Below are 24,346 nucleotides of genomic sequence, written 5' to 3'. Positions count from 1 at the left end.
AACTCAGCGTTATTGTTTCGATATCATTTCAGGGCAGGTGAAGCGCTCGTGTTATCTTTGCGGATGACACAACACGTGGCTTGTCTTTTAATGAGTCATAGCCCGAGCTCCATAGCGCGTGCAAATAAAGAGCAGGAATGGTGACAAATAACCTGGATACTTTATTTTTAGCAGTTTACCGTGACGCTGGTGACACCCGCGGCAGCAGCCGGAGCCGGTGGCAGGCGGGTGCTGTGTGCCCGCGGATGGGAGCCGCGGGTGCTCCGGATCCACCGCAGGCCCTGGCCGTGCCGGTACCGGTGTCTGGGTAAATCATGCGCAGGAGCAGCTCTGACTTTTTGTCTGTGAAAATAACGAATTGTGAAGGGAGTGCTGCCCGGCTCTTTGGCGAGGCAGCTGCGTTCACACGTGTAGGACCTGGTGTGTGCTCGGTGCCAACTGCTGATCCCGCCCCGTGTCCCCCCGTGAACAGGGCTGGGGTTTGCATCCCAGCCCACGTTGCCCTCCCCGGGGGTCTGGGTGACGGCTGTAGCTCTGGAGAACTAATGTTGATGCCCGCCTATTGTTCTATTAACGTTTGGATGAGCACAAGAGGAGGCGTTGGAAGGACAGAGCCTGTTCCTCTGATCTCCATCCCTGTCCCGTGGTCCGTCTGTCCCCACCCTTGTCGGAAGGGCTGTGGAGTTCAAACAGACCCCATCTCTGGCTGCTTGGTGTATGGAAAACATGAGATTTGCTCCTAGGAATGAGAAGTGTGGCAGTAGGGAGCGAGTCTGAAATGTGGAGGGAGGTTCTTTAAGACGTGCCTGTCGGTAAAACCCCTCTATGTGGAGGGTACCGCCGAGTTTGGTGTGGGGTTTTGGTGTCATGATGATGGGATATTTAAATGATGCACTCCCCGATGAACCAGGCCATGGGGCAGCACAACCCAGCGTTGTCTGGGGTTCCTCAGCCGGGATAAAACGGGGTCTGTGATTCCCTTTGGGGCGAGGGGTGTCTGCACCCGCGCACCAGTGTCCCGGGGCCAGCGCTGTCTGTGTTACCCGTTACCTTGCGCGGGCGCTCCACGATCGCTCCTGGTGTGCGTAACATCAAATAACCAAGTTTGGGCTACTCTCTACTTGTACTTTTAGAATAACTTCTATAAACATTGCTTGGGAAATTTTTGTTTTTAAAAACCACAACAGCCATTTATATATTTAACAATATATATTTATATATATATATATATATAATTTCTAGATCAGTACATTCATCAGTACTTGTTTTTCTTCACAAACAGAAGAACTCTTACAATAGTAGACTTTCTAAAATAAATACTATTAAAATAGAGCTTCAAAATAAATATTCTATACAAAGAAAAACCTTCTGTGGTAACTTCTCAGGGTGTATATGTGGTGGGGTGGCAACAGGAGAAGGGGGAAACCTTTCTCAGCGTGTCCGAGCGAGGGCCGAGGAGGAACACCCAGCGCTGTGACAGGGCGAGGGCTCGTCCGGGCGGGAAAGCGGCGCCCAGGGGGCAACGGGGTGAATTTAGTCGCTACTCCCTGTACCCGGCGGGCGCTGGGACAGAGGGACCGGTGAGGGATATTTGGCCGGTGATGCCGCTCTGCTCTGGGCGAGCTCCCGCTGGGGACACGGGGTGGCATCGCCAGCATGCCGCTAAGTCACCCCCTCTTGCTCTCCAAGCCTTTGCTTGTGTGTGTGGGCAGAGGCCAAAGCCCAGCAATGAGCGTGCGACAGCAATGAGCAGTTTGGGGCGGTAAAGCCAAAGTGCTCTGCCACCCTCGTCCTCAGAGTGATCCGTGGTGGCCCAGGGCCGGGAGAACCTGTCCTCACCACCCCTCTTGCCCTTGTGGTCGCACCGACACGGACATGGTCATAGAGCAAGTGCCGTGCCCGAGATTTGTGCTAATTAGCAGCTGTTCATCAGTTTGCAGGAGGGGACACGACCTGCAGGGAGGATGAGCAGAGCTGCTGCCGTCCTGCCCTCGCTGGGGCTGAGGTGACACGGCACGGTGCCCGTGGTACATCTCAGGGGTGGCAGGAGACCCACGTACCTTAAAAGGGGATGGGGGAACAGAGGTGTTGGGATAGGGGAACAAAGACATTAGTGACCGGAGCCGTCCCCTCCGCCAGCCCCGCAGCGCCACGGCTGAGCCCCCGTTTTGGGGGACCCTGAGCCTCTCCGAGCGCTTCCCAAGGGGCTCGCAGCTCCCGGCCGAGCCGTGGCCGGTGGGGCAGAGCCCGGCACCGCGCCGGGGGCTGTGGAGGAGAGGGAGGGTGGCTCTGCTACATTTACCACTGCTCTAACACATCCACTAACGCTTCACGGCCTTCCAGCATGGGAGCGGCTTACACCATAGCAGGACTTATATATTAAAAGAACCCAACAGAGAAATAGTTTACAAGTATGTACAATGAAAGGAAATCCAGAGGGGATTGCTGGGTGTATATACATGAGTGTAGATTGGCACGGTGGCGACCACTCCAGCGGTGTGTTTGCTTGCAAGGACCACGTGGCTGAGCCAGGGGCTTTGCTATTGCAGGTTTTCAGCACAGATCCCCCAAGAACAGCCAAGGACAGAGGGGCAAAAAGGCAAAACCACCATGAGTAGAGGCCATTTGGACATGTGTGGTCCCAATAGAGGAGGGCAGCAGGTAAATACCTCTCCTGCTGTGTTTTCTAGCCTGTTTGCATCTTAGGAGACCAATTTCTCTTATTAAATACAAGACCTAACACATTCAACCAACAGTTCAGCTAATTTGGGGTTGGTTTTCCCTTTACCCTTTCCCCTCTCATTTGTGCAAGATAATATATACAGGTTTGGAGCCCCAACTGCTTCCTTCTTTCTGGTGTCCCCATACAGTCAACACACGGATAAACTATAGGAATCGGGATCTGGTGACAGATGTAGCATCCCTTTTCCTATGATTTATCATACACAAGCTAGCAAATGTTATAAATATAGAAGGTTTGCTTTTTTTTTTTTTTTTTTAATTCCCCATTCAATAAATAGCTACAATTAAGCTTCACTAAACCCCAAGTCATCCAGATTAAATGAATTCTTAAAACAAAAGACACCAGAACTCCCGTCAGCACGCTCCTGCCAACCCCCACGCAGCAACTGTATTGCAACCGAGCAAATGGGATTCCTGGAAATGCTACATGAGCTCTGCCTATTGCTTATCTAATTAGAGACGACATGTCACTGTCACTGCTGTGCATTTACTGAGGAAGTTTCCTCTAATTAAAAAAAAGTGGCTAGATCAGTTTTCTGCATGCAACAAGTACCTACCTATTTATTACAGGGTTGCATGTTTGGACAAAGAGTTTTATTTAGCACCTTGTAGCTGTTGAGGGAAAGGGGTCACTGCACCCGCGGGGAATGCAGAACCGGCCCCTGGCGAGTGCACGAAGCCCATGACATTCACTTACTGAAAACCATGGGCAAATTTCTTCAATACGCTCTCTTCCCTCCCCGGCTTTCCCTGGCGTTTGTTAACACTAAAAGAAACATTAAAAGTACTCTCTACATTTAAAAAGACACACTTTTGTACGGAGGAGGCAAAAGTCAAACAGCAGCAATAGAGCTGGGGAATGGGCTGTACTTCAAGCAAAGGCCATTCTTCCCCAAGATTAAAAAAACTATCTTAATATTTAATGAGCAAAGAGCTTGTTCCAGGAGAGGGGGTACTGCATTGATATCCCTATAAAAATACACCTATGTGTGTCCTAGGCTTAGGTTTTTGTGACTTGCTACAGTGCTTAAGAGGTCTGGAGAAACAAACACTGAATATCTTCACTTTGTGGCGTCAGTTAAGATCCGCTTGGCCCCGGCACCGGGGGAGCAAACGCGCCGCGGGGAAACGGGATCCCAGCAACATCCTTCTGGAGCGGGTCTGTACTGTTGATGTAAAATTACTATTCCATGGAGTGAAACCTGACGCTGTAGATCAGCTTCCAGCCAGAGCGACACGATGTTGATACAACTGCCTGAACAAATCCTGCTGCTGTTCTTCTTGGGGAGGGAGCAACCCTGCCACCACCTTGCTTTAAACAGAGGCTCCAAATCAGTGTGGCCAGGTGGGCTCAAAGAAAGCAATACGCCTAAATGTTAAGAGACCCTTAAATGAATGAACTGTATCTTTACTTCTGGTTCGAAATCTTTGAGGGACATAGAAAGCTTCTGAGAAACATGTACTTTGTGTGCAACTGGCCCTTCTAATGGGGTGGGAAAGGAGGGCTACAGGGAATTAACCCATCGCCTTGAAGAGGCTGCTGGTAGCAAATCGGGATTTGGAAGGAAAGCGAAAACAAGAAGCCCACCCTGAATAAGAAGCCGATGCAGCTTTTTGCAGCTGGGAATGGTATTGCTGTGCGGCCGTGCCTGCCAAGCGAGCAGTTAACGGTTCTTGTGGTATGCAGGCATGGTGAGCAGCCGGCCGGCCGAACCAGGAGGTTTTAAGCAGCTGTACTTCAGGATATACATAGGTTTTCAGTCTTCACTTTACATTATTAGGATTACTCCTTTGGCCCCATCTATTTAAATTCTGACCAGTTCCAAAACCCTGAAAAACCCAAAGTGCTTCAGTTTGTGGAAACAGTTGCTTCTGCTTTCTCCAAAGGCAAAAGGCTAATGTTATTCTCAGAACACAGGTTATTAAAAAGAGCCAATGCCACCCTCCCACCCCCCCGAGCGTCCTCCCACTCCCTGTCCTCCCAAACTATCAAAAGGGCTTTTCTGGCCTGCTTGCCTTGCTCTCCGGCAGCGCCTTGCAAATGACGCTGTTTGTGTTTCTGCAGCGGCAGCCGGGCCGGCTCACTCGGTCGTAGCATCTCTGGGCCAGCTTGACGCAGCCGGTGGCCGGCAGGTAGCAGAGCAAGCAGGGGAGCACCAGGGACAGGGCGCTCATGAAGGACCAGCGGGCGCAGCAGTTGGAGTGGGAGCAGGAGCAGGGGTGGTCGGCACACGTGCCCTCGTCGTCCTCGTTGGTGCAGTGGTAGAAGACGCCCTTGACGAGACACATGCAGGTGGAGTAGTTGACCAGGTTCTGTGCTGAGCAGAGACACCCTTGGTTGCACACCCAGCACGAGGGCAGAGTCCGGGGCAGCGCGCACTCCTTGCACTTGCATTTCCCACAGGCTTCACACAGCAGAAAGTGCTTGTCCAGTTCCTGAGACACAGGGCCCTTCAGGTCCAGGGGTTTGCAGTTAATCACCTTGGGCTGGATGCGAACCGCCCTGGGGGAGGACTGCTCCGCCACGGGCACCGGGGCCATGTGGTCCAAGAGCCTTTGGTCTGAGGATGTGCTGCTGCTGCTGCTGATGGAGCTGGGGCGCCCGCTGAAGGAAATCCAGGGGTGGGTGACATCCTGCTCACAGTGCTGCAGGTGCTGGTTGGTCAAGACCAGTTCCTGGGGGCCTCGGGGACGCTTCTGGGCTGCCAGCTGGGAAGCGGTGGGGTTGTCAGTGTAGTCGTTCTCTATGTGAGTTGTCTTCATTTGGTCGATCGGCAGGATGGTGAGTGGATGCTGCAGCCGCCCATAGGGGATCCGGCTGTCCAGCAAGGGCTGGACCATCACAGAATTGGGGACAACGGTGATGTTGTGGGGAACCCGGGGCTCCATGGATAAAGCAGTCTGATAAATGGTGAAAAAATCTGCTCTTAAGTATCCTGGGGGAAGGAAAGGAGAAATAAAAGGGGCAGGGGAGAGAAAGAGTGCATCGTTATTGAGTTACGCTGCAACCCCAGCCCAAACAGGGCTCTTGCTGAGGCTGGTTGTTATGCAGAAGGTAAACTTGGGTCCAAGGGAGTCAGAGCACTTGCCCAGGTACTAAGTGCCTCGCTCCTCCCCTGCTGCTGTGTCCCTCTCCCTAACCTGGGTCACATCGCGCCCCTCCAGCTCTGCGAGGGGTAGTTACTGCAGGCTCCTGAAGCGCCCACTCATCATTTTTACTGAGGGAAAGCACATCTTAGGGTTACCGCTGTATATTCACGCATATTTTTGTCAGCAAACTGTCTGAAATGACTTACCTAAGATTTGAGGATTTTCCCCAATTGACACCTACCCCTAAAAAAATCCTGATGCAAAATAGTGGCTCACGGGAGTGCTGGCGTGGTACAAAGATGCTTCCGAGCGTGGGGCTGAGCGCTGGGTCTGGCTAAGCCAGAGTCTGCCTGGGAGGGTGGCTGGGCTTGGGGAGGACGTGTCCCGTCCCCAGCAGGACACGCTGGTGTCCAAGGCTGCTCTCGGCCCTCCCACGGGAGTGGAAGTTCTTGCTCAGCAGCCTGGCTGGTCACAAACCAGCGTGAGAAGGGCCGGGAACAGCTTACGGGAGAGAACACGCGTGGGTCAGGCTCATCTGTCCCCTCACACGGGTAATTAGGCTCTCCTCTTCAAAACACTAAGTGGGCTAATATTTAGTTTAAGTGCTGTTTACTAGCTAAACCAGCTAAGCCGTCTAGTGCCACAGTTTCTAATTTCATTGAAAGAGTGCAATTTATCCTGGAGTCGATCCAGAGATTCAGCAGCGGCGTAGGACAAGAAACCACAGGAAGTAACTAAACTTAAATCAAAGAACGGAAACGACTTGGTTCAAATTTAGAAAGTGCACATTGTTTTCTAGTAGATGTGCCATTTCCTCGCAGGGTGACCTTTATTCATAAATAATATAATGTTGGAGATCAGTTTAAAGAAGTGGTGGGTAAAGCTTCGGAACAAGTTGCAGGAGGGGATAAGCTTCTGGCATCAAGAAAAGAGAAGCAGTGAACAGCTTAAGGCGCTGCCAGTTGTTTGTGTTCAGACAAACAAATCAACCTTTTCCAAGAGCACAAAGGGTTTTAATATTACAGCAGCCTGAAAAAACGTCAAGGAAGAAACTGCACCCAAGTACAACCAAGTCACACACGAGAAGCGAGTAAATGTACACCTATTATGATTGTTGCAGTGCAGTCCTGATGCTGTTACTCTTCACTAGTTAAAGTTCTCTGCCGCGTCTTAGCCGTTCATTTGAAATTGTTTTATCCCATTATTCATAGCTCGTTGACATCCTGACTTGAAAAACAAGAGAGTTTTTAAAGCATCTATTTATGGTATTTAAAAATAAAGAGAGGCAACGATTCTGACAGCTATGGGGCATGTGGAGGGAAAAAAAAAAAATCTATATTCTTTTGTATATCAGAATTCAGTGTCATGACATAAAAAGTACCTGCTGCAAGTCAGGGTTTGGCAAAGCGGTCAGTTCTCTATGGGCTGGGCGACAGGTTTGCAGGAAGAGTCTGATTTCACAGCTGTGGGTTTCGGAAGGAGAGATGCAGCTGTTCTGCTGGCGGGAGCGAGCGCAGCAGAGCTGCTGTTAGATGGAAGGTGGCTGGAGGAAATGGTGGCGCGCTGAGCGATGATACCAGCCGATCTGTCTGGTCCCTCGTGTCACCGGCAGCATTGCCTCGCCAGCCTTTATAAACAACCTCTAGCACAGGGCTCTGTGTTCTGGCCTGAATTGATCCCCACTTGATATCAAGTCTCTGGAGTTTGCTCCATTCATGGTAGGTTTGGACCGGGTCTGTGGTTTGTTATTTATTTTAAGGTGCACCATGTGTCGGGAGAGCCCTTTAGCCCTAAGGCAGCATCTGTGGATGCAGAGGGGCTGACCTGCTGCTGAGTGTGCCCCACAGGCAGCTCTGAGCCAGAGAGGCACCTCGAGGGCGCCCTGAATCGCCGGTGGCACCGCAGCAGCCAGGAGCTGGTGTTTGGGCTTTAGATTAACTCTGTAATCGCATGGTCTGCAATGGTCCAGAATTAGTGATGATATCACACAGAAGTTATGTCATCAAATTGATTTGGAGAAGGATTATAGCTACAGGCCCTCTTAAAACACCCAGCCCCCTGGTACACAGACAGGACCATATGCAGGCAGACCTTAAAAGATGGCTCAACCGGGATAATGTTAATGAGGATTTCAGAGTTAATTATCACAGAAACGAGATGAACCCTGGACTAAACGCCACACTTTAGAATAGTTAATGTTGAAAATTATTCATCATCTATTTTGATCATAATACAGTTCCAAGTTGCACTGTTTCTGCAGAGCAAGGGGAACAGGAGCCCTGACGTGGCAAACTCAAAGACCCTGCAGATATTTGGGCACAGGATCTACATGGATAAAACCTCTGGAGTGAAGACAGCCAAGCAGGACCCAGGTCTCCTAATTCCCAGATCCCTGCTCTGGAGACAACGTGTCTCTTGCTGAAGATCGCCTTTCAAACACCATGGATACACCCCCACCAGTTTTTGGTGCTAGTGCTACACATGGTCCTTCAACTTCTGCCCTGGCTCCTCACTCCGGAGCAGAGGGTTTCCACAGTTAACTGCTCGCACCTTTCCAGCTGCTCTTAAGAGACACAGATTTCTGATACTTGTGGAATTTTCCAAGGACTGTGGCTGCGTTGCTGCCCATGGTCTTATCGGCAGAAGTTTCAGCAGTGCAGTAAGATTGCTGGTGACAGATCCAGGTCAAGCATCTCCAGTGCTGAAGCACAGTGAGCTGGGTAGCGTTTGCTCTGCAAGAAGGATCTCCCCCATTGGGATCTGCCCAGATGACAACAACGATGACATCTTATGGTGCGGCTGCTTCAGTTTTTGTGTCTCTGTGCTTCCACTGGCATGGGCCTTGAGCAGTTTCTGCTTTAAGTTTTACGTCTGCATCCCATGAAAAGGCCCTGGGTTGCTGTGCTCGTGCACAAACCATCTTCTCTCATGGCAGAGAAGAGGAATCCAGTGAAGGTCTCAGGTGAAGGACTTGTGCTGGAGCAGAAGCAAGTCAAGAAGCCAGACTGCTCCTGCAGAGCCTTGCAGGCTGGGCTGTGCCTGCCCGGGTACGTGTGTGGTCACCTCCCTGGAAGACCCTCAAAGGCATCAAACCGTGACCTTTTTTGGTTGACATCTTCCCCAGAGGGACAAATGCAGCTCTGACCAGTCTGACGCTGTTCCAGGATGACTGGAACAATACAAGCAAGTCATCCTTTCAAACACAGTTGGTTTGCTGGCAGATATAAGGATACCAGGTACTCCTGGAAACACTCAGGAGGCAAGACATCTGCTCAGCAGCAAGAAAGCTTGTTCCCACTCCCGAAGAGGGACATCATGCCCTTCTCCAGCTTCCCTTCTTCACCTCCCCATCAGGAGTCCCTCATGGTGCTTTTCAGCAAGGATGACATTGCCTTGAGCAGCAACACTGGTATCTCAAGCTGCAGCTCCTGTTCCAGCCACATGTCCCATCAACAAGAGTGCTTGGGGTGACCTGGCAGAAATGAAGCCTTTGGAAAAGGCCAGAGCTGAAAGGTGTAACCTCAGGGCTCTTGGGTGGCTCCCAAGGCCTGTGCACCTGAGCAAGGTGGCGCTCAGGTCACCTGGGCCCTGTAGCTGCTGGTGGTGGCTCAGATGGTGAAAAGACCTAATTCAGCATCTGGCCCGTGGAACTGGCCCCTGTCTGCCTCAAGCAGCCCTGGTAGAAGCGGTGACAAATGTGAGCCGCTTTGGTTGGGGGGAAGGCAAGAAGCAGAGGCTGGGAGCTCCATCTCCCCCTTCCCCCATTTAACCAGGGTGCCCAAAGCCACCCTGGGTGACCGAGAAGGGGGTGGCCACTAAAGATGAGCTGCAAATGTCAAACCCCCAAAGAAAGAACATTCCTGCTCATAGGGCTTCTCTGCTGTGATAAGAAGGGACTGAGGTTTGTGATGCGGGTATTGTGAACGGATCATCTCCTTTTGGCAGCAGCAGTTGGGTACTGCCTGCAGATACCAAATTAATTGCTCAAACTGAACAGTTGTAATGGAACAAGATGTGTTATTTAAATAAAATTGTAGAATAAAAGAAAAATAGAAGAAGGGATAATAAAGCAGGAGATTTAAGATACTTAAGAACCATAACTTTTCAAAAGCTACAAAACTTGACGTAGTGCCTCTGTTGTCCCCTGCGGTAATCCAGCCTGACTGCAAATCGCATTTTAATTGAGAAAAAACGCCATACAGAACTCTTGTAAACAAAATCAACTAATATTTGATCATCAGTAATTACAGATATATTATAGCATTAATGTGGGTGCAAATTCACTGGTTGCACCCTGGTGAAATTGGATTCGAAAGTCAAGTGCTGCAGTGCTCGTTTCACCTCTTCATCAAGATATTGCCAATTCAAAATTACTATTGTACTGGATAATTACAAGTCTTAAAGTTGTAGGAAACCAGCTGTTATTTTAAAGTGTTTAGGTATTATTTCAGAGTTGGAAGTTTTGTAAGACAAGACAGTCATATGAAATGAAACCAAAAGTGACTGTATGTTTTATAGGATTTTGGACTTGCCTACCCAGTTTTATGGAAAGCTACACCCTGTGAGCAATGCTGTGAGAAAGTCATATAAGCCCCCAGGAAAGCTCATTCTCATTAATGCCTTCAGAACTATTCTTGAAGCAATACGGTCCTAGTACCTTTATTTTCAAAGTAGAGTTAAATAAGTTGTCTTCCAGTTACTGAAAAACAAAATGGATCTTGACTTAAATATTTAATGAGTGCAGATATATATAATGTTTATAACTGTCTCAGTTATCTATTAGCTAATAATTTTAATGAGTTCTTTCTCCCATGTTTAATAGCATTCTAGACGCGTGTGGTGACAAAAGAATAACAAGAATAAGGGACTTAGAGTCCAGAATTGGGTCCTGTGTGGACGGAATCCCGCAAATCACAGAAGTCCTGGTGCTGGGAGGCGCTGGTGTGACTGACACATCCCAGCGCCCCCGCTCTTGGGGAGGTTACCAGGAAAATGGGAAAATGTGCTGACACAACCTGCCCCCTGTCCGCCCTGCTCCAGGAAAGAGGTATCATGGGTTTGCCCAACCCATTTCTGGGAGATGCAGAACATTTCAACGTGAGATGCTGCTGTGCAGCCACCTGAACCTGGGCTGAAATGGTGCAGAAAAGTCCCAAATCTGGTGCCTGGAGTGTGTTTGCTGACAGAGAGACCACCAGCATGACCACCGCCAACTCCTTCTGTCACTTGTGAGCTGCAAGTACCAGATCAGGGGTCACTTTACCTCCCCCTAATGAACTACGCCTTAATTACCCTCATGAGCAGCCTGCCCCTTCCGCTGTGTCTGACCAGCACTGGTGTTGCAGAAGAGCCGTTTGCCTCAGCAAACCAAGCTTGCTGCTGGGATTGCTGGTGCGAGACTGTCCTGGGCATGTTCTGTAGTGTCACTGGTGGCCCCTTCCCTTGCACCCTATACCGCTGGGGAGCTGCTGGGCGTGCAGTGGGTGCAGTGCTGCCCAGTGCTACAGTGGTGTTGGCCAGCATCAGGACATCCGTGACGCTTACAGTGCTGCTAGGTGGGATGGAGAGTAATTAGTGATATGGGAAGAGCCACCTTCTGCTAGAGGAGCATTCCTAGCAGAGTAAACCAAACTGGAATTTTCAATAAGAATTTTTGATCACTGGTTTCCAAGAATTTCCGAAGTATTGAAGCATCACAAGCTTTTGTGAAGAAGGGATGGCAAGATGACCCCAGCGAGACGGAAGGCCCAGCCCTGGCTGGTGCAGCCGGAGCCGTGTCTGGGGCTGCTGAACCGCTCACCTGGAGTTCTGCTGTGGGTCAGTGATGGGGAGGGGACAGAGCAGAGACCTCCCAGTCCTGCCACCTAACACCTGCCTCTCACCTCCTCTTGGTTACTATGACACTAGATCTGTCATTAGTAATGCAGATTACAGTCTCTGAAAGAGATGTGACAATCACCCCATTAAGATTAACATACGGGGAGTAATAGTTGCAGCCAAGGTACTGCAGGATTTGCCTGTTTTCTTTGCTATATGGGACACATGACTCTCTGAAAATATAGGACAACAGGAAGAAAACAAAAAAGCAATAGAATCTTTACAGGTAACTCTGAACAGAAATTATCATAGTGGAAAACAATACACTTTGGAGCAGTAGTCTGTTAAGGGAGGCCACGTACGCCAAGGCCCGTGCAAGACAACACCACGCAGAATTGATGGCAACCAGTGCAAGATTCCTCTGATTTACCACTGCTTCTGGAACAATCATGACTATTGTCTCTCCTGCGGAGGTTTTGTTACTGAGTCTAGAAAAGCTTATCTAGAAGGTGTAGATCTCAGCTGCATCCTGCACTCCGGGGACGTGCACAAACCCAGCCTGGATCCACCGGCCATTTCCAGCTCCTCCCTAGAGCCATCGGGAAAAGAGGGAAATAGGCAGGACACGCACTGAAAACACAGCCGCGTTATCTGGGGTAGGAGCTCTCCTTGCTATCAAAAAGTACCTTCAAAGATCTCTAGGGCTCCATAGAGAACATGCCCCAAGCGGGGCAGCCGGGGAGGGAGCTGGACCAGGGGGACCCGCTGGCCAGGGCTGATGGACCAGAGGAGCCGCCCCAGCGGAGAAAGAGCTGATGATACAGGAACAAGTTCTTCCGTTGCCTTCGTTTGGAGTCAAGGACATCCCCTGGTCCAGACCTCCGGCAGTGACAAGGGACACGCTGCTACTGCTGGGACTCAAAAGGTTCAATAACACCTTTTAACTGCATTGGCACTTAAAGGAGACCTTTCAGCAAGCACATGTTTTTAATGTGTGATTAAGAATCATATATAATGTTGGAGTTCATTAAGACTGAGTTGGGCTGTCTGAATTTTGAGTTAAGCTGTAAATGCCTTTTTTTAAAAAAAAAAAAAAACACAAAACCACCCTTTTCCATCAAGTGTGTATCAATATTAACAAAATATTGGTATTTCTCCTCCCTAGCAGCCTTCGCTATCTAAGGACAGCTGGAATTTTCTCTACGAGTAATAAGGAAAAAAACATTAGAAAGCCTATGAGGGAAACCTGCCATTTTTAAAATCAGATGCCAAATTCTTGCCAGAGTGTGGAAATTCAGAAGCTGGGAAATGAGACCTGTAGAGTTCCAAGAAGCTGTCTCTGTCCAGCTAAAGCCCGTTCTTACCGTGCGAGTGAATAAAGCGCATTTTGGCCCATGAATGTTCAGATCTCTAGGGACTCGGATTTCTCGGTCAGGGCTTTTATTGGGTAGGAACATTTATTTTAAGGCCAGAAAACTAAGCTCAGATGTGATCTCTTAAGTCAGTGGTACTAAGGGACAGCCACATTAGGAGGATTTTATGTTTTCTTAAGGAAATGCATTGTATTGCATTTAAAAAGAATAAAAACCAAACAATATTTATGCAACTGTTTGCCTATAAAAAGGCTGTTTTGAGTATGTGGCTGAACTGGGGAAATTGTTTAGCAATACGATTAATGAATTTTTTGTTTCTATGATTAATATTTGGAAAACTATCAGAACTGTGAAATCATTATTGTCGTAGCATTGCAAGGGTTGTGAATCCTATTTTGCTGAAGTCTGATGGCAGGATTCTTTTGGGAAGGGAGAGGGTTGGTTTTTGAGATGTTGCATTTCCCAGTATGATTTGGGAATTAGTCATGATTCCATGAAAACAGCTTTTGTTTTGCTGTTTCGGGAGCAGAACAACTTCTCCCCTGCACACACCTCATGGAGAATTTCAAAAGGACTGCAGCATTCAGAAATAGTCCTTTTAATTTTATAATACCAATATAGGGTCCCTTCTAGCAACAGAAGACACAGTAGCCCATGGAAAATGGCACATTTATCAATGAGACATCCCCAGCAGGGTTCCAATAACTGAGAACAAACCCCCTCCTGCTATCATTCATTTTTATATGGAGAAGGGGGAAGCCAGTCATCAGGATCATTGTGATTCAGTGCACAAATTGTAGCTTTGTTCTTTAATCCAAAATAAAGAGAGGGGGGGAAGCCTTAATATTGGGAAAGCAGGGTTTCTCTTTACCTCATTAAACAGCAGGTTCTGAGCCCATTTTCTGGCACACTGGACCCTCAGCATGGAATGGAGGAAAGGGAGCAGCTGAAGAAGTTTTAAGAATCTAGAACATGCCTTTTCTACTCTGGATAATTCAGTGGTACTTTTCCTTTTCCCTTTCTCTTCTTCACCCTTGAAAGAAAAACTTGGGGCCATAAAAGATTAAAATTAAGAAATCAGACCCTTGGTCACTTCAAGAAAAGCGTGAAGCCTTTTCCTCCTGCGATTAATGCTGATATTCATGTGCACTGCCGTTTCCAAGGTCTGCATTTCCTCTAAGACCTTTGTGGCTTTTCTCTGCCCCTTTCTGTTTTTCCCATTACCCTTCTGATAATGAATTTTCAGAACATGTCGTCTCTGGGCTTGTCTTTCTGCTGTGACGCCAGGACTGGTACCAGAAAAGAAAATCCTGGCTTATCTTTGCTACGCAGTTGGTAGAGAGGAGCAGCCAAGGCAGGTTTGTCCTCCATATATAATATATTTCATATACCTTTATGAAATCATTCTAGGTACACATTTTTATGACTTATCTAGCCTTTAAAATATATAATCCATCCAGATTTAAAACTGAAGCAACCAAGTGTACAGCAAGACAGGGAACAGAACAGTGATGGAATAAGGCACTGAGGCCAAAAAAAGAGACAAGAAAAAAAAGACAGTGTATGAAATAAAATGCTAAAGAGCAAAGGTCATGCAGGAAAGATCTGACACACCAGTGGCTGATCTCTGAAGTGTCCTATTATGGAGACGGCTCAGAACTACTTGACACTAACAAGACATAGGGCTTCGGAAATGAGAGGAAATGCGTATAACCGGTTTTCATATTCCAAAGCAAAAAATATCCAATTCTTATTTGTCAGCCCAGGTGACCATACATTTATGCTCCTTTTTTGGGGAAGGAAGAAGAGATGGAGGAGAAGACATCCCATCAACAGAAAGAGGAGCCTTATTCTGCTATAAAACCCTGCAAATAAACCCGACGCAAGCATGGTGAAACCTGCCTGCCATATACGTACACCAAATGCAGATGTTGACGAAAGAACACAGAAAAGAGGTATAAATAAGAAACACAGGAACACAAATGCAAATTCTGCAAGAAACAGGATATTTCTTCAGAATGCAAAGTGTCCTTTAGGTCACGAAGCACCAGGCAGCTATCCACTACATATAATTATAGATAACTGCTGTTAGAAAAGTCATAGTCAGCAATATGCTTATGATTACTGATCTTCAAGGGACTAGACAAACCCATCTAGAAAAAGCGCAACATTTCCCCTCAGGGAACAGGCTTTATTTTTTCTACTTTAAAAATATTTAACATTTGCTGGCAAACACAGATCTCGCACTTACTTTAAATAATTCAGCTAAGACCATCTCTCCATAGGCGAGTTAATCCTAAATCCGAGCCGGACGAGGGGGCCGGACCTGCGAAAATCCTGGCAGGAGCCGCCGGGGCTGCGGGAAGGGAGCAGGAGCGGCTGTCAGCGGCTCCGCGGTGCTGCAGCCGCCGCTGCCTGGGAAAATGGCTATTTTATGAATGGGAGGGCAGCGGCTCCTTTTGCGCATGCGCGGCCTCCCGACTCTATGAATGGGTGGACACCGGGGCGCCACTGCGCATGTGCGGCTGCCTTTTATGAATGGGGGGCTGGAGGGGAACTCACTGTGAGTTGCGGAGGACGGATATGGCTCGCGCTTTTTTTTTTTTTTTATGAATGGAGGGCAGGCGCAGCTGCGCATGCACCGCGCCCCCCGCCCGGGCTGGAGGTAACGGCGGCCGCCGCCGCGGGGGAAGCGGGGGCGGGGTGCTCCTGGCAGCTGGGGGGGCCCCGCCGAGCCCCCTCCTCCCCTGCGGGCTCCCGCTTTCCCTAGTCCCCCCCCTTCCCCGGCTCATCCGAGCGCGGCCGGTGGCGGAGAGCAGCTGTGCGGGCGCCCTGAGCCTTCGGCGGAGCCGGTGCCCCCCCCACCCCAGCCGCCGGAGACGCCCCCGCTCCGCGGCCCCGGGCGGCTGCATGAGGCCCCGGGACGAAGGGCGGCAGCTCGGGCAGCGCTTGTGGCCGCGGCCGGGGCCGGGCTGGGGCTGTCCGGCAGCCGCGTTCCCCTGGGCGGGTACTGCTGTGTGCGGCGGGGGGGACGGGGCCCCGTTAGGCTGGAGGATTTGCCCGTCCTCATTTTGGGGGTGTGCGACCCTGAAGCGAGAAGACGTTAATCTGCGTGAATAATGATTTTCTTTCAGTGTTTGGCTTCATTTTCCTGTATTTAGACCTGCAGTTCGTTCCTTGCACTGCAGTATCGTCACACACATGTTCACTATGCGTTACAGCTTATGCGGTTTTCTGGCAATATCTATATGAAAATGCAAGCAAAAACCATGTCATGTATGCAACATATAGTTTTATTTTATGGCTTTTGTCTCTTGAGGCAGTAGGATAGAGCTGTGCAGGTTACATAAAATCACCAACAGCAAGAAGATGGTCCTGATTTGTGGGAGTGAGACAGTTTATGTGCTGTCTCAGCTTTGCAGTGTCTTCCACGTTTAGGTTTTTGTAAGTCCTGTTTGGCCTCGTCCTGAGTGCTCTGCAGGCAACCCGAGGCAGGCCCTCAGGGCCAGCTTTTCAAATGATTTTTAGCAAACCACTGCTATTCTGCTGCTCGATGTTGAGCTCCCTGAAAGCCTTGCCCGAACTGCATGCTGAGAGCTCTGAAATGTCCTTATGTGCTTCAGCTCCCATTCAGCAAATGGAGAATCTTGATTCTCAGCTGGTGCAGAAGCGGCTACAGGCCGAGTGTCTGTGCGCATGGTGCTCCGTGATCCTCAGAGGCAGGTGGCTTTACACTGAAAATGCGTGAAGAATAATGACGTATTTTTAATATGTGTGAAGAGTAATCTTCAGAGTACAAGCCAAGCCCCCTCTCATTTCCTGCCATATTTATGGCACATAGATTTAAAAGCTTGCAGGACACTGAGAAAATGTATATGTTATTTATTTATCTAGTGCTAATAGGAACATTGTATGTTACTGCAGATACGCCCCACAGGAAGGATTCCTCTCTCTGAGAGCGGCTGGTTGTTTAGTTCTGGATGTGTTTGTCTCTGAGGGCAGAGACCTTTCCGAGTGCGAGCAGTGGTCGTGGGTAAAGGCAGTTTGACAAGGAAAGGACAGAAGGAGGCTCTCTATAGAACTGCTTGTCTGAGTGATGCATAAATTATTACTAGGCTTCAAATACACAAGGCTGATGCTGGCTTTTGACGACAAATAGAATGTGGTTGTTAAAAATGTTGCTTTGTTAGTGGTCTTGTTCTTCATAACACTACTAGAAGGACAGGCGAGCATAGAAATTCTGTGGCTGTGATTTGAAAATTGGCAAATAAATGGCTATTGGAAGAAAATGCAATTTAAAAAAAGATTATGTAGAGGGGAATTTAGTGTTGGAAACCAGCTCATAGCTGAGAGACTCAAATACCTGAGCAAAAGCATCTGCTCTGATCCTATCATTTTTCAGTGATAGTAAGTGCATAAATTCGGAAGCTTGGTTTGAGTTTTGCGAGTGTGCTGTGACACCGCAGTAGCAGGAGAGTCAAGCATCTTGGAGTTAAAGGCTTTTCTATATAAAAGCTGAGTTCTGTATTTCAGGGCCACACGTTCAATACACCCGGGAAGGCCTTTGTTGCAGCACAGTCGGCAGCTCCCCGCGAGGGCCCGGCCGCCCCGTGGCACCGCAGACTGCCGGCTGGTAGCAAAGAAGGCTGACACTATAATTACATCGTAGTTACAGGCAAAGCCCAGCTAGACGGTACACTCCTGACAAAAGCCATGGCAATAAAACCGAGAAGAGGAAATAAGAATTACTGTTTGTGTGTGTGGAGGGGCGAGGAGGAAATGAGGTCTGGCTGTGTGATTCTAGGGAGAGAGAACTTGAAGTGAGAAAACTTGGAGTATTGGTAGAATCGCTGCAGATCGTATCACTGCAAATTGTCTGAAACCTTTTTAAGCACAGAATTCTGAAATGGTGAATCTTTGAGTTAATCAGCCTCTTCTTCATTCTGCCTTTATCCCTAACGCGTGTTTAAAACGTATTTGATTCTGCCCTGTGGACAGAGGTGTTTCTCGCTAGAGCTGCTCATGTTTGCCGTGCTCAGACACGCGCGGCCGCTTTGGCCGGGGCTGCGCTGGGCTCCTCCAGGCTGCTGTTCCTGGTTGGGGTCGCGATTCCAGAGCTGAGCTGCGGGTCAGCGAAGCAAACGCCGGTGTGAGATCAGTGTATTGATCATCTGCGCTCCGGGGCCGCCCAGCGCTTTCAGCTCCTCTTAGCGAGCAGGAGGCGCTGGGATGCGCAGCTGCGGCGCTGGGCGGCTGCAGGGGGCTGGCGGCTCTCCCCACATCTGTTGCTCTGCTCTGCTCCTCCACCTCCTTGGTCACTGTAGGGAGGAGGTTGTGCTGCTGCCTATGGGACGAGCCTGTCCGTGCGGCGAGGGCTCTGTGTGGTTGATAGAGTGCCAGGGAGGAACGTTGATTATCATCATGCGATTCTGGAAGCTGAGGCTTTAAGAGAAATACCACTTATCCTGACACATGCAATATCTTTATATGTGTTGGCAATACCAGTGATGCAGAAGTCTCCATTCCTTTAATGTGCAGGAAATTAATTGCTTACTCATTTCATGTGCATTTAAACCCTGAAATGGCTGTAGGTTTTTGAATGTGATTTCTTCACTGGGATAAATTTTGGCACTGTCACAATTACGTTGCATGTAAAGCAAGTTGTTTAATTTTGTTCTTGTGTATATTTGGAAAAAACGAAAAGTTGGCTGTGCTTTGTGATAGAGGCTATGTCCTTATCTTCTGCCAGCTTTTGTGTTACTTTGGCTGTCAAGTTCAGGTCATATTATTTGTTTTACTGAAACTATATTGAGCAGCAAAATATTTGCCCAGTTCATGTTATACTTCCTGTTCCTGGAATCTCCAATATCCACCTGTCTTTTCTTCCATCCCAGTGGGGGCAGGAAATACTCATCATTGTCACCTAGCTAAACAGTTTGGAGTCATCTTTCTACGTCCTGTGGCGAGTCGAACATGTTTCAACCCGGAGTTGGTTATTAGAGATGGGACTTTGGTTGTTCAGATGCAAACTCAGTTTGGGGAGGTGCTGAGGTCTGGAGGCTCAGAAGCTGGATCTGCCTTAGCGGAATGTGTCTTGCCACCCATGTTTTTAAGGTTATCTTCCATTTTCTCTACTTTTTAAAAAAACACCACAGTTCCCCTTGTAGCCAGGCATGTTAAATGGAACAGGCATGTTAAATGTGGGCTTTCAAATTTGCACTTTTCATCGTCACAAAATTATTGTATAAAGATATAACAAGCTGCCATAAGCTGAACCCTGGGCCTTGTTCGGAGGGGTCAGGCTGCTCAGCCAACCCTTGTTTTGGAGCGGGCTCCCGGCTGCCCGGCCCGAGAGCCGGGTCTGCGCCGAGTGCCGCGCGGTGGCCGGAGCCGCCTCCTGGGTGTCCTGGAGCAGGTCCCGCCGGAGCGCGGTTCTCCAGGGCGCCTGTGGGACCGCGGGCTGGCCGCGCTCCAGGAGGGCGTGTGTGTCCTGGCCCAGAGCTGGCGGTTTAGGAAATGCATGGTTCCTAATCTACCATCAGAAAAAAGCAAATATGTGGGCAATTTAGTCAAGGGAAAGCGCAACCCCCTGGGGAATGTGTAACTTGTGCTTCTGAGGTGTTCTGAATGTGAAGCCGTGATCTGGCTTAAATCTTTGGTCGCTTGGCATTTTCCTATCTTTAAGCTGGATCAAGAACATCTGTATAGACTTTATCTGCTGAGGTTTTCATGTACCTCCAAATCCTTTCTGGCTGGTACTTGCAGGCTTAGGGTAAGTCAGCGTGCAAGCAGCGCTCCTGCGTGAAGAAGTAGCTAATTCCCTGTCTAAACTGATATTGCATGTGGAATTTTCTAATTTGCTTGCAGTGGGTTTAAGTTATTACAGAAGAGGTGGTTTTTAAACTTGGCCTTGTGTCTTGAAACCAAAGGATGCTTTTATGGGTGCTTTTGACATCTGTTGGTGATACAAGGGGGAGAACTTTTTCCTTCTCATTAGTTACTTAACCATATCTGTGTATGTTACAAGAATGGAAACTGTAGATTAAAATTTTCTTTAAAAAATAAGAGCAGGGGATTTCAGGTTTATCACCTAGCTCTTAGAAAGAGTTCATAAAACCTGGATAACTGGATCTTTGTCTTTTAATCCGCTGGAATGATATACCCCTTGCACGGAAATGCCTTGCTGCAAAATCCATCTCGGGCAGCATCATATGTTTCTTATGTGTTTGATGCTTGCGATGCTTCTGGCCATAGGCAGAGCAGGAAAAATTAGGCCTACTGATAAATTTACTGATGTGTTGTGCCACGGATTTGTGATGCATATGTCAGATAAATTGTTTGGATGTTGCTATAGGAATTCTCCTCCCATGTGCATTGCTAACAGCAGTTACTGTGCTGGTTTATCATGCCTGGAAATAAATGAGAGTAGTATGGAATGAGAAAAATGTTGGCAAAATGGTGAGTGCTACAGTGGCAGTGGGATTGTGGGCTGTTAGTCACAGCTGAACCAGGTCCCTCTTGAGATGCCAAACAGAAATCGGGTGCCACCAGCCGGATGCCAAATGGCAAACAGAAGTGCCTGCTTGGATGCAGAGATTTTGGGCTTGGGGGCAGCTCTGGCAGGGCTGTGCTTGCCAGCTTTTGAGATTCAGACTGTGAGAACTGGAGATGGTTGAGCCTGTTGCTTCTCTGGAGCTCCCTTTTCGGGTCCTTTTGGGTTACAACCCCCCAGCCCCTGGGGAAATGAGAGAGAAGCCCCAGAAAGGGAGGGAGGGAGGATGGGTGGATGTATGTGGAAGCAGAGCCCGTGTTTCTGGTGGGTATAGGGGAGCGGTGGTCCCATCCATGCAGCAATGCATCATGAAAGACTGTTCCTGAGCTTTATCTTGCTGCCTTGAAATGCCAGAGCACGGAGCAGGGGCCCTTCCCGGCAGCCAGGCTCCCTCTCCTTCTTATGGAATTACCTCGTGAGCTTCGTCATCCACCCTGGAGGTGCTCAAGCAGTGCTATCTTGGTTATAAATGAAGTTCTGTGGCACAGATGAAAGGCCTGGGTTTCCTCCTCTCTTATCAGGCACCTGTTGCTTGTATCCAGACATTACTCACATCCTTTAAGTCACATCTTGTTTGGCATAATTAACACCAACTGTGCTTCATTTCCTTCCTGCCCTCACAGTTTTGCTCTGGGGCCTTACCTGCCTATGGAAACATTCCGTGTTATTTTTGAATATTAAGACAAGGAATGGAAATTGGCTTTGGCCTCGGGGGCATCAGCTCATGACAGGTGGGAATATTTTAGTCTGGTATAAGGGATGCTCTTTATTCTTGAACTTGTGCTGTGGCCACGGTCCCTGGTGGGAAATTCTGTACCAGCTCCTTAGGAGCAGTTTAAAACAAATGAAGCAAACCTAAACAGAAGTCTGCCCAGCAATCGCTTGCCATGCTTGGGAAGTCGTGCTCAGCACAGGGCAAGTCCTCGGTCTCCCTGCGCTTGTGCCCCGAGGGCTGAGCCGGGAGCAGCAGCCCATGGAGAGCTGTGCCATGCACGTGGGGATGGGACCAAGGGAACCGCTCTCCAAATCCCTGCCTCACTGCCTCTTCTTTCCAGGTGATTTCTAGCACCGACACCTGGCTCCTGGCAGCAGCCCATACGTGTGGGTTTGAGGTGGGAACCATAACATCAGCACCTTTGCTTGCTGTGGTAATTTATGATTCACTTTTGGCAATTCACTTCAGCTTTTAATAACTATTGACCTGATTTTACGTGAATAACCTGGTGTTTGTGAGCAATCGTAGTAACTGAATCTGCACCATTAACTAAACTGTGAGCTCAGGTAGGTAGGATCAAAGTGTGCGAAGTGAAAGGTAATGAGGAGTTTGGGAAGATGGTCTATGTGAGCGAGATGGAAAAATGGGATTCTTCAGCAAGAAGGAGATCCCGAAGGAGCCAAGAGCATCCGGGACAAAAACTGTGCCAGACCTTCAGCATCCCATCAAATCCCTTGGGATTTATCTTCTCTCCTGAGAACACCAACAGGAGCTCCTTTGCCTCTCTGGCCCGTTTCTTGCTCCACTCTTGGTTGGTCAGATTTGGTACGAGCAGAAAATAAAATGTGATTCTTGTAGCTACCAAGTGAGAAATCAGCGTCAAAACTGACCTTTCTGCACTCAGGTGTGTTGCTGGGCAGAACAAGCAGCTCTTGCTGAACAGCTTCCCTTGGAAAGGGGCTTTCGGTAGTTGTGGTTCAATTTGACTGATATCGCCACTCAATGCCGAAAATTATTTTACTATTTTTTCTTATGTCCTTAAATCTGTTGATATAATATTGACTTTGCTTCAGCATGATAAGTTAGGTGTCTGCTGTAGAACTGAGCAAACCATGTTACTTTACCTGCAGTCCCGAAGAATATCTAACTGCTCACCATTAAAGTGACAGGATGATGCTGGCACATTGAAAGCTCTGGCCACCTGCAGTTAACTGGCACTGATGCAATAACATTCCCAGTTGGGAGTTATTGGGTTATAGATTTGTAAATGAGGGTTTTTTGAAGGATTAGGTTTTGGGGTTTTTTCTAATTATTTTTTGCAGTTATATCTGAGGTCTGCCAACATTAAATCCACCTAAATGTTGTGTCTTTAGCACTGGCTTTTTGAAGTTTTGCCAGGTTGAAGCTGTTTTCTGATGAGTTTCCTTTCTTTAAGGGGTACCGGGCTGATTAAGGTTTGCTGTGAGCTGGGTGTCTCTTAGTCTCAAACTCTGAACTTGGTATATTGGAGCAATTTGCCGTTCACTGGGATAAAACATTCCATGAAGGTAAATGTGAATCCCGAGGCTGGTACCTTACTGGACGAAGCCTTCAGGCTGGCTGGTGTGTGCCACTGCCGTTTGCACAGGTCAGAACCCGCAGGGCAGAGCAGCTGTGGCCCGGTTGGGAGGAACAAACAGGGTTCTGGAGCTGCCGCGGCCGTTCCTGCTGTCCAGCTGGCAGAGGAACAGCGTTTGTTATCAGGCAGAGGCTCCGTAAGTCTGAAATACACATTTTTCCCATCATAGACTCCAGGTCTGAAACCGGATTCTCCACCGAAGGGCTGTGGGTTATTTACCAATCTACAGGACTCGGCCGCTCGATAGTAGATTGGTGAGCGCCCTATGGGAAATATTTCCAACTGTTTCTGGTTGAATGGATCATCTCAAGGACCATAAATGGTGAATGTTTCTATTTTCTTTTTCTGAATATTTATTTACAGTTCAGGTCAATAATCTCCAGAAACACAATTCTGCTTACAAACGGAATTCCTGGGCTGCATTCCCAGGCGTTCCCATGTGACTCGAGCACTTTTAGCAGCTAAGTGAACAAATGCAAACATATTTTGAGGGCAGGGGAAGTGTTGCTAATCGCAATGGCTGGGAGCTCTGGCCCCAGCTCTCCTGGATTGTGCCTCTGTCCCTTTGGGTGAATCTGCCCAGCTGCTGCCAGATGTGGCCGATGCTGCTGGCTGAGGATGGTGGTCCCGGCACGGCACAGCTGGGGGTGTCTTCCCTAATGGGTTTATAGCCTGGTGATGGTTGGTATATATTTATATATATTTTTTTAAATGCAAAGGAAAAATCGATGCTGCCAGCCTATTACCTGCTGGCACACCTTCCTCAAAACCCTATCAGTTTACTTATGACTAAGAAAATGAATTGTGAAATTGTGTCCCCTTGCAAATAAAGCAACATTGTGGAAAAGTACTGACACTAGGAGTCATAGTGACTATAAAGCAGTGCTGTACAGGCCTTTTGGCGTTTGTATGGCTGTAACAGGCCAGTCCGATCCTGAACGATCCAAGTATTGGGGTTGTGCTTGCTTCTCCGGCACCGGTCCATAAAGCCTGACTAAATGCTGCGTCCTTCCCTGAAGCCTGTGCTAATACGCAGTTATATTTTGAATAAGAAAAGCTATAAATTTCCTAAAAAGCCACATAAATTTTCACTGCAAGGCTCCATTTAGAAATGATGTAATTAATGAACAGCAAACAAATGCTTAAATATCAACATTTTTGCACATATATTTCAATGAAGTGATCCAAAGCAGACAGCAAATCCATCTTTTTTCTTTTGGCAGGAATAAGATCTATACCTTCCCCATGTTATAGACAGGGATACTGACCACTGATAGCTGTACTGAATTAATTGTATCAGCATAAAAACTCGAATAAGTTACTGTTATATTATTTTTATTTTCCCTTCTCTAGAATTGAGCTTTGTCTGAAAAAAGACCCCAGTGAAATGATCTCTGATGTCTCTTCAGTTCAATAATCTGTTCTCAGCTTTAACATGT

At 48.3% G+C, this 24,346-nt stretch overlaps 1 protein-coding gene across 1 annotated transcript; it reads right to left on the bottom strand.

Moving 5' to 3' along the window:
• Window positions 1-4,720: 4,720 nt before the first annotated feature.
• Window positions 4,721-15,441, bottom strand: SPRY4 (sprouty RTK signaling antagonist 4). Its single transcript, XM_082063595.1, has 2 exons — window positions 15,274-15,441; window positions 4,721-5,678 (listed from the first exon to the last, which is right to left on the bottom strand). Exon 2 carries the CDS (start codon window positions 5,629-5,631, stop codon window positions 4,732-4,734), a length of 900 nt encoding a protein of 299 aa, XP_081919721.1. The 5' UTR covers window positions 5,632-5,678; window positions 15,274-15,441; the 3' UTR covers window positions 4,721-4,731.
• Between the last annotated feature and the right edge of the window lie 8,905 nt (window positions 15,442-24,346).

The sequence above is a fragment of the Streptopelia decaocto genome, assembly GCF_964273445.1.
Source record: "Streptopelia decaocto genome assembly, chromosome: 12".
Classification (NCBI taxonomy): Eukaryota; Metazoa; Chordata; class Aves; order Columbiformes; family Columbidae; genus Streptopelia; species Streptopelia decaocto.
This window is presented reverse-complemented; position numbering and strand designations above follow the sequence as displayed.

Coding starts and splice junctions, on each gene's coding strand:
- SPRY4 (XM_082063595.1), bottom strand. CDS start 5,631: ATGGAGCCCCGGGTTCCCCACAACATCACCGTTGTCCCCAATTCTGTG.